This window comes from Malaclemys terrapin, chromosome 2 (assembly GCF_027887155.1).
Source record: "Malaclemys terrapin pileata isolate rMalTer1 chromosome 2, rMalTer1.hap1, whole genome shotgun sequence".
Lineage (NCBI taxonomy): Eukaryota > Metazoa > Chordata > Testudines > Emydidae > Malaclemys > Malaclemys terrapin.
The window spans coordinates 21,781,870-21,796,846 of record NC_071506.1 but is presented as its reverse complement, the minus strand read 5'-3'; the positions used below and the strand labels follow the sequence as shown (position 1 = coordinate 21,796,846).

Sequence of the window (14,977 nt, the reverse complement as noted above, 5' to 3'; positions counted from 1 at the left end):
ATAGCATCTGAAATGAGCCTAATGTTATAGAAATAAATGGTCAAAACCATTTTTCCTTTAGGGAAACACTGAGTATTGGACAGTTCAATCTGTTCTAGATACATATTGATTAAGTTACAGGAAATTTTGAATTCCATCCAGGTCACTGTGATTCCATCCAGAAGTTGTAAATCACAAGAGAAAAAACTTAGTGGTTTGTGTGATTGTCAGAAGCCTGAGAGAGAATTATAGTCCAGTCATTTTAAATATTTTTAAAAATTTTATCTAATACATGGATCTTGCATCATTAATTTACACAGGTTCCTATTTCTCCTTTTCCTACTGTACTTTTCTCTTCCAAACTCACATAAAATTCTCCAAGGTGTCTTCCCCCACTACTTTACTCAACTATTCCTATAGCTTTCTCTTTCACCTCCACCACATCAGTTATCTCATACAGAAGGGGTTAGTTGAGTCTCATAAATAATAGGTGTGAGGTCATGCTTTGAATTCTGTGGGGTCTTTTAAAATGGGGATTACAGTGTGTTTACGGCAATCTATGAATTATTATACAGTAAAGAACTGGCTGGTACGTATGTATACCATGACCCTCTATTGTACAGAAACAGAAGTACTTAACTGTGTGTCATAGACACTATATTGCTAACGGCTGCTACATCAAAGGCGATTCTCCTTTAGTTCACATGGCAAGGGCTTGAGCTATTGGAGCAGGAAGATCTGACTTTTGTCCATACTACTGCCATGTAGTTCTGAGGGAGCACAGTGTGCAACACAGCAATAACCACTAAATTCCTAGGTGGTCCTGTTTTTTTACAATACGTTACATTGCTGTTCATTAGTGAAAACTGCTGCACTTTTCCATGCAAACACTCATGTTTCAGCAATTGCTTAATACAGCAGATTCTGCCATTAGACATCTACATCACTGTGTTGCATCTTCATACACATCATTAGTGCCTTTGATTACTAAACATCTGGACTATGGGAGAAATCTTTTATCATGACAGCAGGTTCCTTCTCGGTTCTGATTGAGGATTTTGTCTCCTGCTGGGGCTCACAAGATGTATCAAAGAAAGAGTACACCGAGGGATTATGTTCCACTGGCTGAATCATTTTCATTTTCTATCAGTGAATTCACACAAGGCAATATTTGTGGCTGATTAGTAATGGAAAGGAGTTCTCAGTTATTGCAGGAACTGGGTAGAAGTATCAAAAATATCTGCTCAGATATCAAAATGATAGATAGCATAAGGAAATTTTAAAGGAAAACCATTACAAAATGACTTAAACATTTTTATTGATAAAATGAAACTGAAAAGATGTTTCTTGACAGAATATAATTCTGGCACATGGCCATTCCAGCTGGAAAAGAATTCTGAGTGTTTCAGCCTACAAAGTAAACAAAGTAAAGCAATAAAGTGCAGTCATCAAACACCACATGCTAGAGTAAATAGGACAGGGGCAATGATCATGAGACTGCAGAACAAAAGAAAAATGTAGAGAGGGACCCTTAGGGCTAAATCAGTGCAGCAGGTCCTAATGGAGCAATGCCAATTTATGCCAGTTGAGGTTGAAGTCCTTGGCTTCAATCAGAGCCATACCAATGTTTATGAAGATGCCTCCATGTCCAAGTTTTCCTACCCTGGTATTTACAGGCTTTTCTGTGTCTCCCATCACCATACTACCTGAGTGCCTCTCACACATCATTGGCAGTATCTTCACAACTTCTCAGGAAGGGAGGGAAGTATTATTAGCACCCCCGTTTTGCAGATGGGGTACACAGGCATAGAGAGGTTAAAGGAAACACTTTCAAAGGTGTCCTCTGGTTTCGGGTGCATCAGTTTTACCCTTCAAGTGTTTCCAGTTGGGCAGCCAACTTCAGTGGCCTTGCAGGGATCAGTCCTGGGTCCAGTACTATTCAATATTTTCATTAATGACTCAGTCTGTTTATAAACTTTGCAGATGACACCAAGCTGGGAAGAATTGCAAGCAATGTCAGGGACAGGATTAGAATTCTTGATAAACTGGAGAATTGTTTTGAAATCAACAAGATGAAATTTAGTAAAGACAAGCGCAAAGTACTACACTTAGGAAGAAAAAATCAAATGCACAACTAGAAAATGGGGAATAACTGGCTAGGTAGTAGTACTGCTGAAAAGGATCTGGGAGTTATAGTGGATCACAAATTAAAAATGAGCCAAAAATGTGATGCAGTTGAAGCACCACCCTCCCCCTCCCACAAAAACTAATATAATTCTGGGGTTATTAACAGGAGTGTTGTATGTAAGACACAGGAAGTAATTGTTCCACTCTATTTGGCACTGGTGAGGCCTCAGCAGAGTACTGTGCCCAATTTTGGGCACCAAACTTGAAAAATATGATCATATGGACAAACTGGAGAGTCCAGAGAAGAGCAACAATAACGATAAAAGATTAAGAAAACCTGACCTGTGAGGAAGGTTAAAAAACCTGCGTACTGTATATTTAATCTTGAGAAAAGAAAACTGAGAGGGAACCTGGTAACAGAATTCAAATAGGTTAAGGGCTGTTAGAAAGGGAATGGTGATCAGTTGATCTTCATGTCCATTTAAGATAGGACAAGATGTTATTGGCTTAATCTGAAACAAGGGAGATTTAGGTTAGATATGAGGAAAAATTTGCAACTATAAGGATAATTAAGCACTGGAATAGATTACCAAACAGGGTTGTGGAATCCCCTTCATTGGAGGATTTTAAGAATGTGTTAAACATGTGTCAGAGATGGTCTAGTTATACTTGGTACTACATCGGTGCAGAAGAATGGACAAGAGGACCTCCCTTCCAGCACTACATGTCTATGATTCTATGACAGAAGGGGATACATTTTCTTTATTTTTTTTGTTAATCAGGTGAGCACAATGAAAGTGAGAGTCCTCACCATGAGATGTCTGGAGGACACGAAGGGGGAGAGGGTGATTTCATGTATGATGACGCTGCATCTTCCAGTGGCTTTGCACCTGCAGGGCCGCAGAGGAAAAGGTACTTTGCTGCATCACTAGCATTTCCAGTTATTCCCCATCCTGTTCTTCTTGGTGACAGCACTGCTGTTGGCAGCACATCCCATGGCTAGAATATCAACTTGCTGAAAGTACGACTCTCTCACCTGCTGTACTTCTACATGGTAGATTGTGATTGTCACCAGATACAGGTCGCTGCAGAGTGTGAATAATGGAGGGAGGACCAGGATTAAGCTGCTAATGAAAGTGAGTTAGAGAAAGAGGACAGAAATCTTGAGAGTTGTTATGGTTGATGATCTGGGGGGAAAAAAATGTGAGTCTGATCCAAGTCCCACTGTAGTCAGCAGAAATTCTTTCATTTATTTCAGTGAGCATTGTATCAGACCCTGTATTTATATCTGCTATATATCTATAGCTCTATAATACTATGCATGTGCAGAGTTACTTCTTATATATGTAACCCTGCTTGCTCAGAGTGGCATCGTGTCCCCCACTAGTGCTGTTTAGGTCCCCTAGAGATTGATGAGCCTGCTACAACCTTGGCTAAGAGACATGCGTCTGTTACAAAATGCTGACCCACACAGGGTTGTCGGCAGTGAGGATCAAACCTGGGACCTCTGGACCTTAATGCATGAACCTCTACTGCCTGAGCTAAAAGACCTGTCTCTGTTAATCAAACCTTTAGCAGGCTTATTAATCTCCACTGGGCCTAGACACCACTAGTGGGGGACAGAGTGCCACTCCAAGCAAGCAGGGGTTACATATCAATGTATAGGACATATATATCTCTCTGTGTATATATGAGAGAGAGAGAGAGAGAGAGAGAGAGAGAAGTCTGATGAAGTTAGAATATCATGTCCTCTGTTATGCGGGAGGTCAAGCTAAATGATCATAATGGTCTCATCCAACCTTAAAATCTATGAACTGGATAAGAATCAGACAGAGATCTTCAGTTCCTGGCATTAAATCCCTCTTTGCATTTTCATACTAAGCATTAAGATAACATTTGAAGAAACACAAAGTTGTTTTGGGGAGATATGGAAACACTTGGTATCATTATCCCCAAGAAATATCCCAGGGCTCACATTTGAAGAGGCTGCCGGTGATATAAAACCAAGTAGCCTATCTCAAAACTAGTCACTAAAAAATAGTCGTTTCAAGGAAAATGGTACTAAACACATCTCTTGAGCCTGTGTCAAAGAACTAAGAATGTAATGTTTTTGATGGGTGATGCATAATATTGTGTTCCATAATTTAAACAGAGCAAAACTGGTGTCCAAAATTCATGATGGCGAAATAAAATCCCAGAATTATCAGGTGAGTAGACTGCAGTGCACACATTTATAATAACACTACTTATGCTAATTAAAATAACTGATGGGATTGAATCTGAGACTGTTTTTGTGCATGTGTTGTATTTATGCCCTGCAGATTGCAATAACAATAATTGAAGCCCGGCAATTAGTTGGTGAGAATATTGATCCAGTGGTGATCATAGAGATTGGAGATGAAAAGAAGCAAACGACAGTCAAAGAAGGCACAAATGCCCCATTTTACAATGAAGTAAGTACCTTGCAGTTGGGAAGATGCTGTTTGAAATGGTTGCAGAATGGTGACTGTTCATATTACAGTGACTAGAGATTAATAACTAAAGCAATCTAATCTCTCTGACAAGTGAAGTTTGTCAGCAAGCTGTTTACTTTTAAAGTACGGAAAAGCAAAAGTGACAACTCTGTTCCATCCTGCGTCTCTCAACCTCTCTTTTCACGTTCCCTCCAATCTGATCCGCCAAGGATGTGACTCGCCGTGTCTCATTCCTCCTCTACCACTCCCATCCCTCATTCATGAGCTCTTTCCAGACTAGTTCCCCCAACCCACCGTCACACTCTCCAAGTTCAAATCGCTCTGACACTTGCTTTTGCAAGTTACACAAGGAGTTTGATAAAATAACTTCCAAAGCAAACCAAATTATTTCTTCTTCTGGGCTTCCTATCTTCTCTGCCTCTACCTTGTAGAGTTAGAGCTCTTAAATAAATGTAGTGTGTGTTTAAAAATAATCAGTCAGAAGCATATGTGGAAGGCCAGAACATAGCCTCAGAAGCATATTAGATTAGGCCAGAACTTCAAACTGTGTGGCAAATAGTGCTTGCTAAACACAGCATAAGCACAATACTAATCTGCAATTTTGTTTTTCCACAGTATTTTGTGTTTGACTTCATTGGACCTCAAATGCATTTGTTTGACAAAATTATCAAAATCTCTGTAAGTATTTTGGGAAGTTTTATGTTGTTTTATTAAACGAGGATCAAATATTCAGCTGTGTGTGTTATACTAGGCCTAACAGTGATGTTCATAAAAAGAGAAACAATTTTGTTTTAAATGCCAATGGTATCATGAGGTTGAAACTGTGTGTACTAAGGTGAAGTGAGGGATGGGGAAAGGTAGAAGAGGCAACTGGTAATGACTTAAAGAGACGTAAAACAAGCCAACAGTAAGATCCAGTGTGAATTTTCATGGGCATCTTTTTGAAAGTAAATTATAAACTAGTGAACATTGTGTTACTTGGTTGAATATTTGAGTGGTGCATTTGCCTCACACTGGCCCTCTGTAGAGGATGAATTTCACCCAATGTTAATGGAGCCCCCATTGTTGTCTTCATCCCTTTAATTTTCAACCTTCACATCAGTTTTTCTCAGTTTACTGAGCTGAAACTTTTTTTTGGGGGGGGGAGGGGTTAACTCAGGTCTTCAGATGCAACCCAAGTTCAAATTTGAAAGCTGCATTCCAGCTCTTTAGGCATGAGCAATACCAGTGCTAAGACAATCCTAGCATTTTAATTGTTGCTTGTTATTCAGGAGGAAAAGGAACCCAACTGTAAATTAAGTTGCTATGCTCAGCACTGCATTGACTCTGTTGTAGTGAAACCCCAAGGAGAAAATCCAACTGTCCCAACCAGTCTTGCTTTGAATACTGAAATGAATAAAGATACGGATATTCATTTTATCAAAGATGGTTTCATGCACCTGGGGAAAGCTGTGTGGCTCTGAATTAACTGCTAATCTCTGCCAGGAATATATTCCTAAAATAGTTGATTCTAGGAATGAAGAAGCATTTAAAGTATGCTATGAGGAATGTGTGTGTTTCGCATAGCATTGAGAGGTTTAATATGTAAAACATTTATAGATTGCTTAAGAAGGAAGAATCCCATGCACCGCTACAGGCTGGGGACCGACTGGCTAAGTAGCAGCTCTGCAGAAAAGGACCTGGGGATTAGAGTGGACCGAGAATCTACATATGAGTCAGCAGTGTGCTCTTGTTGCCAAGAAGGCCAAGGGCATATTGGGCTGTATTAGTAGGAGCATTGCCAGCGGATCGAGGGAAGTGATTATTTCCCTCTATTCAGCACTGGTGAGGCCACACCTGGAGTATTGTCTCCAGTTTTGGTCCCCCCACTACAGAAGGGATGTGGACAAAGTGGAGAGAGACCAGCGAAGAGCAACGAAAATGATTAGGGGGCTGGGGCACACGACTTACGAGGAGAAGCTGAGGGAACTGGGGTTTTTTAGTCTGCAGAAGAGAAGAGTGAGGGGGAATTTGATAGCAGCCTTCAACTACCTGAAGTGGGGTTCCAAAGAGGATGGAGCTAGGCTGTTCTCAGTGGTGGCAGATGACAGAACAAGGAGCAATGGTCTCAAGTTGCAGTGGGGGAGGTCTAGGTTGGATATTAGGAAACACTATTTCACTAGGGAGGGTGGTGAAGCAGGGTGGTGGAATGGGTTACATAGGGAGGAGGTGGAATCTCCATCCTTAGAGGTTTTTAAGGCCCGGCTTGACAAAGCCCTGGCTGGGATGATTTAGTTGGTGTTGGTCCTGCTTTGAGCAGGGGGTTGGACTAAATGACTTCCTGGGTCTCTTCCCAACCCTAATATTCTATTATTCTATGATCTAATTTGCACTTTCCCCAGAGAGAAATCAGTAGTTGAATGTTTCACACAAGCAAATAGAATGATACCAAGGAAGTGCACATTTGTTTCCCATTGAAGCCCAAGATGATGAGAGTATCTAAGCGGGTGTTGGTTTTGGGGTTTGGACAAGTATCTATAGTTTAGGGACGACTCTTCAGACTTCTGTGGAGCTACATTGATTTACACCAGCAGAGCATCTAGTCCTATATATGTATCCCAAGTATTTTTCAAACCTAAAACTGGGCTAGAACTTAAGCAAGAACTGCTTAAGAGATATGGGGCAGTGCCACTTGCATTCGTAGCTAGAAATACCCCAAGCCTGGCCTCTCATGTAGTATTTCAGCATTTCTGTTTCCACTCCCAGCCTCACATCCAAAAATTTGAAAACCATTAAAAATGGTTCAGTTTGAATTTGGTCAGAGAAACGAACAATGGTTCAAGGTATTGGGAAAGGGTTCTTTTTTTTGTTTGTTATGAAGTACTTTGCCCATGTATAACAAAAACACCAGGCCTAGATCAGAACAAGGCCCACATTTGAGTTGCAGAAGCAGATGGCTATCTAAGAATCACGTGGATCCATGCATACAAAACCTGTTGTTGTAAGATTTATAGAGATGTTCACTATGTATTTGAAGAGCCAGGATCCAGTCTCAATTTTCATACCATCAGAAGTGCAGGGCTTCAAATGCAGTTATCTTGGTTGGGTGCACAAAGTGGGTATTTTCATGTACGAATGGCCACTTTGAGGCCCAGCAAGTCAGCGGTGTTAGCAAATTTCTAGTTTGTATTCCAAATTCCAACCTAATGTTGTGGTGTTTGCCTTCGTAGCTTGGGCATATAAGGGTGAAATTCATGCAGAGCTATGCAGAGCGCCGGCACAAGGTCTTTGGACCAGTTAAGCTCTGCTTACACCCTTAATATAAAGCTTCATTGGGGCTCAACTAGTGCATAGGCCCCTTGTTGGTCTTTCGCACAGATGTGTATTTCAACCCCAATTACGTGCATGTTTTGATGCCTGGCGCTGTCCAGCAGGATCAAACCTATAGAGCATGGAATTAGTTCTTTGTGAAATACTTGCTGCATGTGAAGAGTAGATATTTTCCCAAGAGAAATAGTTCTTCCATTTGAATTCTGTGTTTATCTACATATATTTAAAAGATACAAAAGTAATTAGAGCATATTAAATCAATCTCTTGCTTATTCATTTTTTCTCCACACTACATCTTCTTCTTTGAATTATACTATAATTACAACAAGCCTTCACCTGGTAAATGTCTGTTGTTTTACTTCCACGTCTAATCTTTCTGATTAAGTTTTCCTTCGGTAACTTAGCCATTTGTCAGCATCTGGGTTGAGGGCCTGAATGCCAAGTTTCAACAGAGAAAATGGGCCAGTGCCTCAGCTGGTGTAAATTGGCCTAGTTGCATTGAATTCAATGGAGATACTTGACTTACACCAGGAGAGGATTTGGCCCCAAGGTTGTAATGATTAGGTCATAAACAAAATATGGCATTTATAAAGGAAATGCTAATCTAATGTAATGCTAATGTATGCTATTATAATCAGGAATTCATTTCAGTTATCTTGGAACATGGCTTTAGAAAAAGCCAGCATGTTAAGGGAATAAAATTGAATGAGTGAGCAAATACGTGTCCTGGCAAGAAATAGCACCATAGGGGATGGAAAACTTCCTACATTTGCTTGGTTTGAAGCTAGCCTGAGGAGAAGCAAAGTTTAACAGCCTTCAGGACTACTAATCCCTTGCACACTGAATCCGTATTATCATGGAAATGTACAGACCTGTGTTTAGAAGCCTCAGGAAAGCAAATAATGTAGCAGCACTACCATGTGTCAGCCCAGCAGTTAGTCTAACTGCCATTCGATTTCTGTTCTTGGGGGAGAATGGGGCCCTTTTCTGTCTCTCAAGCCTTTAAAAATGAATAGATTTCCTTCTCATTAACATCTTCAGACACATTATGGCAACATCCTTTCAATGCTGTAGGCATAATTGATACTGTACTTTCACTCTAAGCCCTTATCCCCACTACTCAGTTACATTCTAGACTGACATTTCTCCTGCTCCTTCTCAGCTGGAAAGTTTGAAGAAAATCCCTTCAGTTATTTTTTGAGTTTATTGATTGTGGAAAAAAATCCACCATGGGTTTTCAGCTGTTCAGATGGTTATTGTGCTTTCTTCCCCCTTCCTCCCTTTCCCCAGGGAGAAAAGAAAAAGAGTTTGATTTGAAACTTCAAACTTGCCTGCTTTACTACATCTGGGTGGAGAGCAGGGAGGGTTGGACAGCGGGGGAAGCTTGAGAAATAAGAGTGAAAAAAATATATACAGAGCACTGCACACAAGAGCTGTTAGTTACTTATTTTCCTTGTCAATTTAAGAGCCCCATTCTGCAAGGGGTGGAGCCCTGTGGGACTTCAGTGGGAATAGAGAACACTCAGAATCTCACAGGGGCATAGGTGCTGGAACTAGGGGTGCTGCCACAACCCCGGCTTGAAATGGTTTCCATCATATACAGGGTTTACAGTTTGATTCAATGGCTCTCAGCCCCACACTGTACAGGGGTTCCTCACACTTCACACCAGAAGGCCCCTATGTGCCCACAAAGTGTAGTTTTCACATGGGACTATCCCTGAATATCCACTCAGACTCTGGAGAGGGGAGAGAAAATAAAAGGAGAACAATGAGAGAACTGGACCCTGCCCTTGATCTTCACTCTAATAGATCCCTTTCTTGCCCCGACTAAAGCTTTATGAAATGTCATGGTTTTGGTTGCGCAGGACTTGTGAAAGTATTTTATGTGGAGTGGGGCTGCCAGTTTGGTTTCCAGGCTCCTATTGCAGCCACAAAGTCAAAGTGAAATTCATCCAAAGCTGTTGTTTTCCCTGGCTTCAAGGTGAAACCACTGAGTTTTCATGGTTTCTTTGAACCCCAAAGCCTATTTTAACTCAGGTTCCTTGAAAATTAGATGGATGCTATATTAGTGATTTGACTGGTCTGGCATTAGGTTGGCTGCTGCTTCAGTTTCCCAGAAGGCATTGCTGAAGGCTACAGTCACATAATCCTTGGGCTACATGTCCTATGATTTGAGAGGAGACTCAAGGTCTATCTCCTCCATGACAGACCCAAACCAAAACCTGAATTCCAGTCTGTATCTGTGTCTAGAATATATAGAACTGAAGCCCTGGATACATGTGCTTCCAAATTTGAGGGCTCAAAATCCAGATCCAAATTTGAATTCTTCCCAAGTTTGTGGCGTGTGGATTTGGCTGTTCTAGAAACATGAACTATGAACTCAGATCCTAACCCAGATCTAGGATTTTAGTTTCAGGCCTATCTCTCCTTCCAGTTTGGTCAAAAATTGTTTGAAAGATCTGCTAGCTCTTGTGAACCTTTTCTCAAAAATGGGTTGAGTTCCAGACTCTTAATTAAACCCAAAACCAGTGAGATTTGTTTCATAACAAAAGGTTCACACCGCTCTTCTTCCAACCCCACCACAAGGAAATGCTGCTGGCCAGCAGCCTGCTTGTCACCAGTGGTACAGACTCAGGGATTTGAAAACCAAATCCAGATGTGAGGGGGAATAATCTGACCAGGAGATGCTGCTGTTGAATCCCTAATCTGGAAGGATGGAGCAAGTGTCCCATGGACCTGATCTTCCTCTGATTTGCACCAGTTTACATCCGTGTCACTCACTGATTTCAATAGAATGACATTTTATGAGCTCAGCATTGGGCCCATTGCGCGAAATACATATTGAAACTTTGGAAAGTAACAATGTAATTTCTTCTCCTCTGCCTACACACAGTTTTTGTACCAATTTAACTACTGGTTTAGAAAACAATACAGGCACAGTCCTTAGCGTGGATGCAGTTATTCCAGGATAAAACTCCTTATATCCCTCTTGCTTGTTTAAATGGACATATATAAGTAGTTTTATATTGTTATAACTGTGGGTTCCACTGATTTAACTATATTGGTTTCTAAACTCAGACAATTAAATCAGCACAAAAACTGATCAGCCCTAAGGTGTCTATGTCTGTTGTTAGATACGATCCCTACTGGCTTCTGTGGTTGCTTTTGTCATCTATGTGAAATATCTTTGCTTGGAATGGTGTTTCGTATATTGAGTGGAAGGGGATCTCTAATGTGTCTTTCTTTAACAGGTTATGCACAACAAGCTGATCGGGAGCTTATTGATTGGTTCCTTTAAAGTAGATTTGGGGACAGTGTATAATCAGCCAGGTAGGAGATGCATTTTCTAACTTCTCTTTTGTTTCATATGTGTTTTTTCTGTTGTTTGTCTTCTTCAGTCACGTGAATCTCTTCTTGGGGCCATCACAGAGTGATTCACCAAGGTCCAGGTTTTCAAAAGAGCTCATCTTCTGTTTAGTCACCAAAATAAATGGCTGGAATTTTTTTTTTTTAAGAGCTCAGCATGTTGCATGCTAAGTGTTGCAAAGTTAGCTGCAGAAAACTAGGTGTTTTTGCAAATCTGGCCCTTATTTAGGTGATTAAATGGAGTATGAATTCTTATGAAAAGCTGGCCTCATTTGTGTATGGTGAGCACTTGAAAATCTGGTCCCGTGTGTTGTATCAGAGGGGAGGTCAGGAAGGGAATGGGGGAGATAGAGAGGAGACTGGAAAAGGGACCAGGTGGGACGGTGAAATGAGAAGAGAAAAACAACAGAGAAAGACAAAGGAAGAAGAGACAAAGCAGGAGAGAGAGGAAAAGATCCAGCCCATTTACATCATCACGTCTAGAGCTGTTAAGCACTTCCTGAAATTTTAAATAAACAGCCCAGGAAGGAATTTCGCTGATTTCCTCCTACCTCACATTTATGACCAGCTCTATGAGTCACAGACTGGAATTGTGGTTCTAGAAAACAAATATCTACACTGCAGTACAGTTTTTAATGTATTTAACTTCTCAGCATCCCAGGGAGGGAGGGGCATGCTATTTTATAGCTAGGGAGCTGAAACACAGAAGCTATGACTTCACTGCAAAAAAACCAACCCTGCGGCAGCAAGTCTCAGAGCCTGGGTCTACAGATTCGGGCTTGTGCTACAGTGCTAAAAATAGCAGTCTAGATGTTCCTGCTCAGGCTCTCAAACCTGGTGAGAAGGGGAAGTCTCAGAGCCCGAGCGGAAATGCCTACACCATAGCATTAGCCCGAGTCTGTAGACTCCATTTCACTCATCACTCTAGCCACTCAGAATATGGAAGACACAGGCCCTGTCTGCACTCTGTTTACCAGGCTAGACTGGGCAGCAGGTTTACCCCTTATAACTGTCCTACTATATAAGGCCATTCAACAGAACTGCCCCAGTGGCTTCCTCTTTCATATAGTCCTCTGAGGTAGTCAACACAGAGGGAAATATTTCTGTCTCTGTTGATCAAGAAACCCTGGTTCAAACCTGGCTAAAAGCAACCTTGCTTAAACGGACACCAGCCATCATTTGCAGAGGGGTGCACTGGGCCATACACTTTGACACTGAAAGCCTCTAGCAGTTTCAGCTTCTTCCCTTGGGGTTTCTCTTTCCCATCCTCCCACTGTTTTCCTCTGAATCAGCTGCTGTGCTTGTGCCTTGCCTGTAGTTCCCACCTAGGGCTTCATTGAGCAGCACTTCACACTGCTCCTCCAAGCGTGTTTATTTCCACTCAGCTCTGGTTCACGTGCCTGTGCCTCTCCCTCTCAGTCATCCACCACTCACCATTATTATCACTTGCAAATGTTCTTGGTGAGCAGGAGGGTTATTCTCAGGAAAGTACAAACATTGTTTGCAGCTCTCTGATTGCTGACATGCATGCTGCAGTGGGCGTGTTTGTGCCAGCTGCATGCCCAGCATCCGAGCCCTTAGAAATTGTCCTGAGTGGTGTTTCATAGAATCACAGAATCACAGAACTGGAAGGGACCTCGAGAGGTCATCTAGTCCAGTTCCTGGTACTCAAGGCAGGACTAACTATTATCTAGATCAGTGGTTCCCAAACTTGTTCCACCGCTTGTGCAGGGAAAATTTCTGGCGGGTCGGGCCGGTTTGTTTACCTGCCGCGTCCGCAGGTTCGGACGATTGCGGCTCCCAGTGGCCGCGGTTCGCTGCTCCAGGCCAATGGGAGCTGCTGGAAGTGGCGGCCAGTACGTCCCTCGGCCTGCGCCGCTTCCAGCAGCTCCCATTGGCCTGGAGCAGTGAACTGCAGCCAGTGGGAGCCACGATCAGCTGGACCTGCAGACACAGCAGGTACACAAACTGGCCCGGCCCACCAGGGGATTTCCCTGAACAAGCGGCAGAACAAATTTGGGAACCACTGGTCTAGACCATCCCTGACAGGTGTTTGTCCAACCTGCTCTTAAAAATCACCAATGATGGAGATTCCACGACCTCCCTAGGCAATTATTCCAGTGCTTAACCACTCTGACAGTTAGAAAGTTTTTCATAATGTCCAACCTAAACCGTCCTTGCTGCAATTTAAACCTATTGCATCTTGTCCTAGCTTCAGAGGTTAAAAAGAACAATTGTTCTCCTTACTCCTTGTAATAACTTTTTATGTACTTGAAAACTGTTATGTCCCCTCTCAGTCTTCTCTTCTCCAGATTAAACAAATCCAATTTTTTCAATCTTTCCCTCATAGGTCATGATTTCTAGACTTTTAATCATTTTCTGCTCTTCTCTGGACTTTCTCCAGTTTGTCCACATCTTTCCTGAAATGTGGCACCCAGAATTGGATACAATACTCCAGTTGAGGCCTAATCAGTGCAGAGTAGAGCAGAAGAATTATTTCTCATGTCTTGCTTACAACACTCGTGCTAGTATATCCCAGAATTATGTTTGCTTTTTTTGCCACAGCGTTACAGTGTTGACTCATATTTAGCTTGTGGTCTACTATGACCCCCAGATCCCTTTCCGCAGTACTCCTTCCTAGGCAGTCATTTCCCATTTTGTATGTGTGCAACTGATTGTTCCTTCCTAAATGTCCTTATTGAATTTCATCCTATTTACTTCAGACCATTTCTCCAGTTCGTCCAGATCATTTTGAATTTTAATCCTATCCTCCAACGCACTTGCAACCCCTCCCAGCTTGGTAGCGTCCGCAAACTTTATAAGTGTACTCTCAATGCCATTTTCTAAACCATTGATGAAAACATTGAACAGAACTGGATCCAGAACTGATACCTGTGGGACCCCACTTGTTATGCCATTCCAACATGACTGTGAACCACTGGTAACTACTCTCTGGGAATAATTTTCCAACTAGTTATGCATCCACCTTATAGTAGCTCCATCTAGGTTGTATTTCCCTAGTTTGTTTAAGAGAAGGTCATGCGAGACAGTATCAAAAGCCTTACTAAAGTCAAGATATACCACATCTACTGCTTCCCCCCCCCCCATCCACAAGGCTTGTTACCTTGTCAAAGAAAGCTATCAGGTTGGTATGACATGATTTGTTCTTGACAAATCCGTGCTGACTGTTATTTATCACATTATTATCTTCTAGGTGTTTGCAAATTGATTGCTTAATTATTTGCTCCATTATCTTTCCGGTACAGATGTTAAGCTGACTGGTCTGTAATTCCCTGGGTTGCCCTTATTTTCCATTTTATAGATGGGCACTATATTTGCCCTTTTCCGGTCTTCTGGAATGTCTCCCGTCTTCCATGACTTGTATTAGCTTGTATGTTTTACAGGTCATCAGTTTTGTGACAAGTGGGCACTTCTCACAGACCCTGCTGACATTAGGACAGGAGCCAAGGGATACCTGAAGTGTGATATCAGTGTTGCTGGGAAAGGAGACACGATACAAGCCATTCAGAAAGCAAGTGATGCTGAAGAGCAAATTGAAAAGTACTGTAAAAAATTTCCTTACTTTTCATCTGTCAAAAAGAAAAAAAAATCCATGAAAAGTTCTTTTCTCCTGTTTATAGAATACATGCCTTGCTTGTCTAATCTGGGATTGTTTTAACCAAAGTCTCTGTATGTACTGCTTTGATGTGCTGGGAAGGGGT

General features: G+C 41.8%; 1 protein-coding gene across 2 annotated transcripts in view; it reads left to right on the top strand.

The window, feature by feature from the left end:
* FER1L6 (fer-1 like family member 6) overlaps positions 1–14,977 on the top strand; it is a 150,001-nt gene that overhangs the window by 45,380 nt on the left and 89,644 nt on the right. For both annotated transcript variants that reach the window (XM_054019135.1, XM_054019134.1), the window contains exons 3-8: positions 2,889–3,018; positions 4,259–4,313; positions 4,428–4,559; positions 5,196–5,258; positions 11,141–11,219; positions 14,660–14,816. In XM_054019135.1, the coding sequence (XP_053875110.1) occupies positions 2,889–3,018; positions 4,259–4,313; positions 4,428–4,559; positions 5,196–5,258; positions 11,141–11,219; positions 14,660–14,816 (616 nt within the window). The remainder of the gene's footprint in view (positions 1–2,888; positions 3,019–4,258; positions 4,314–4,427; positions 4,560–5,195; positions 5,259–11,140; positions 11,220–14,659; positions 14,817–14,977) is intronic.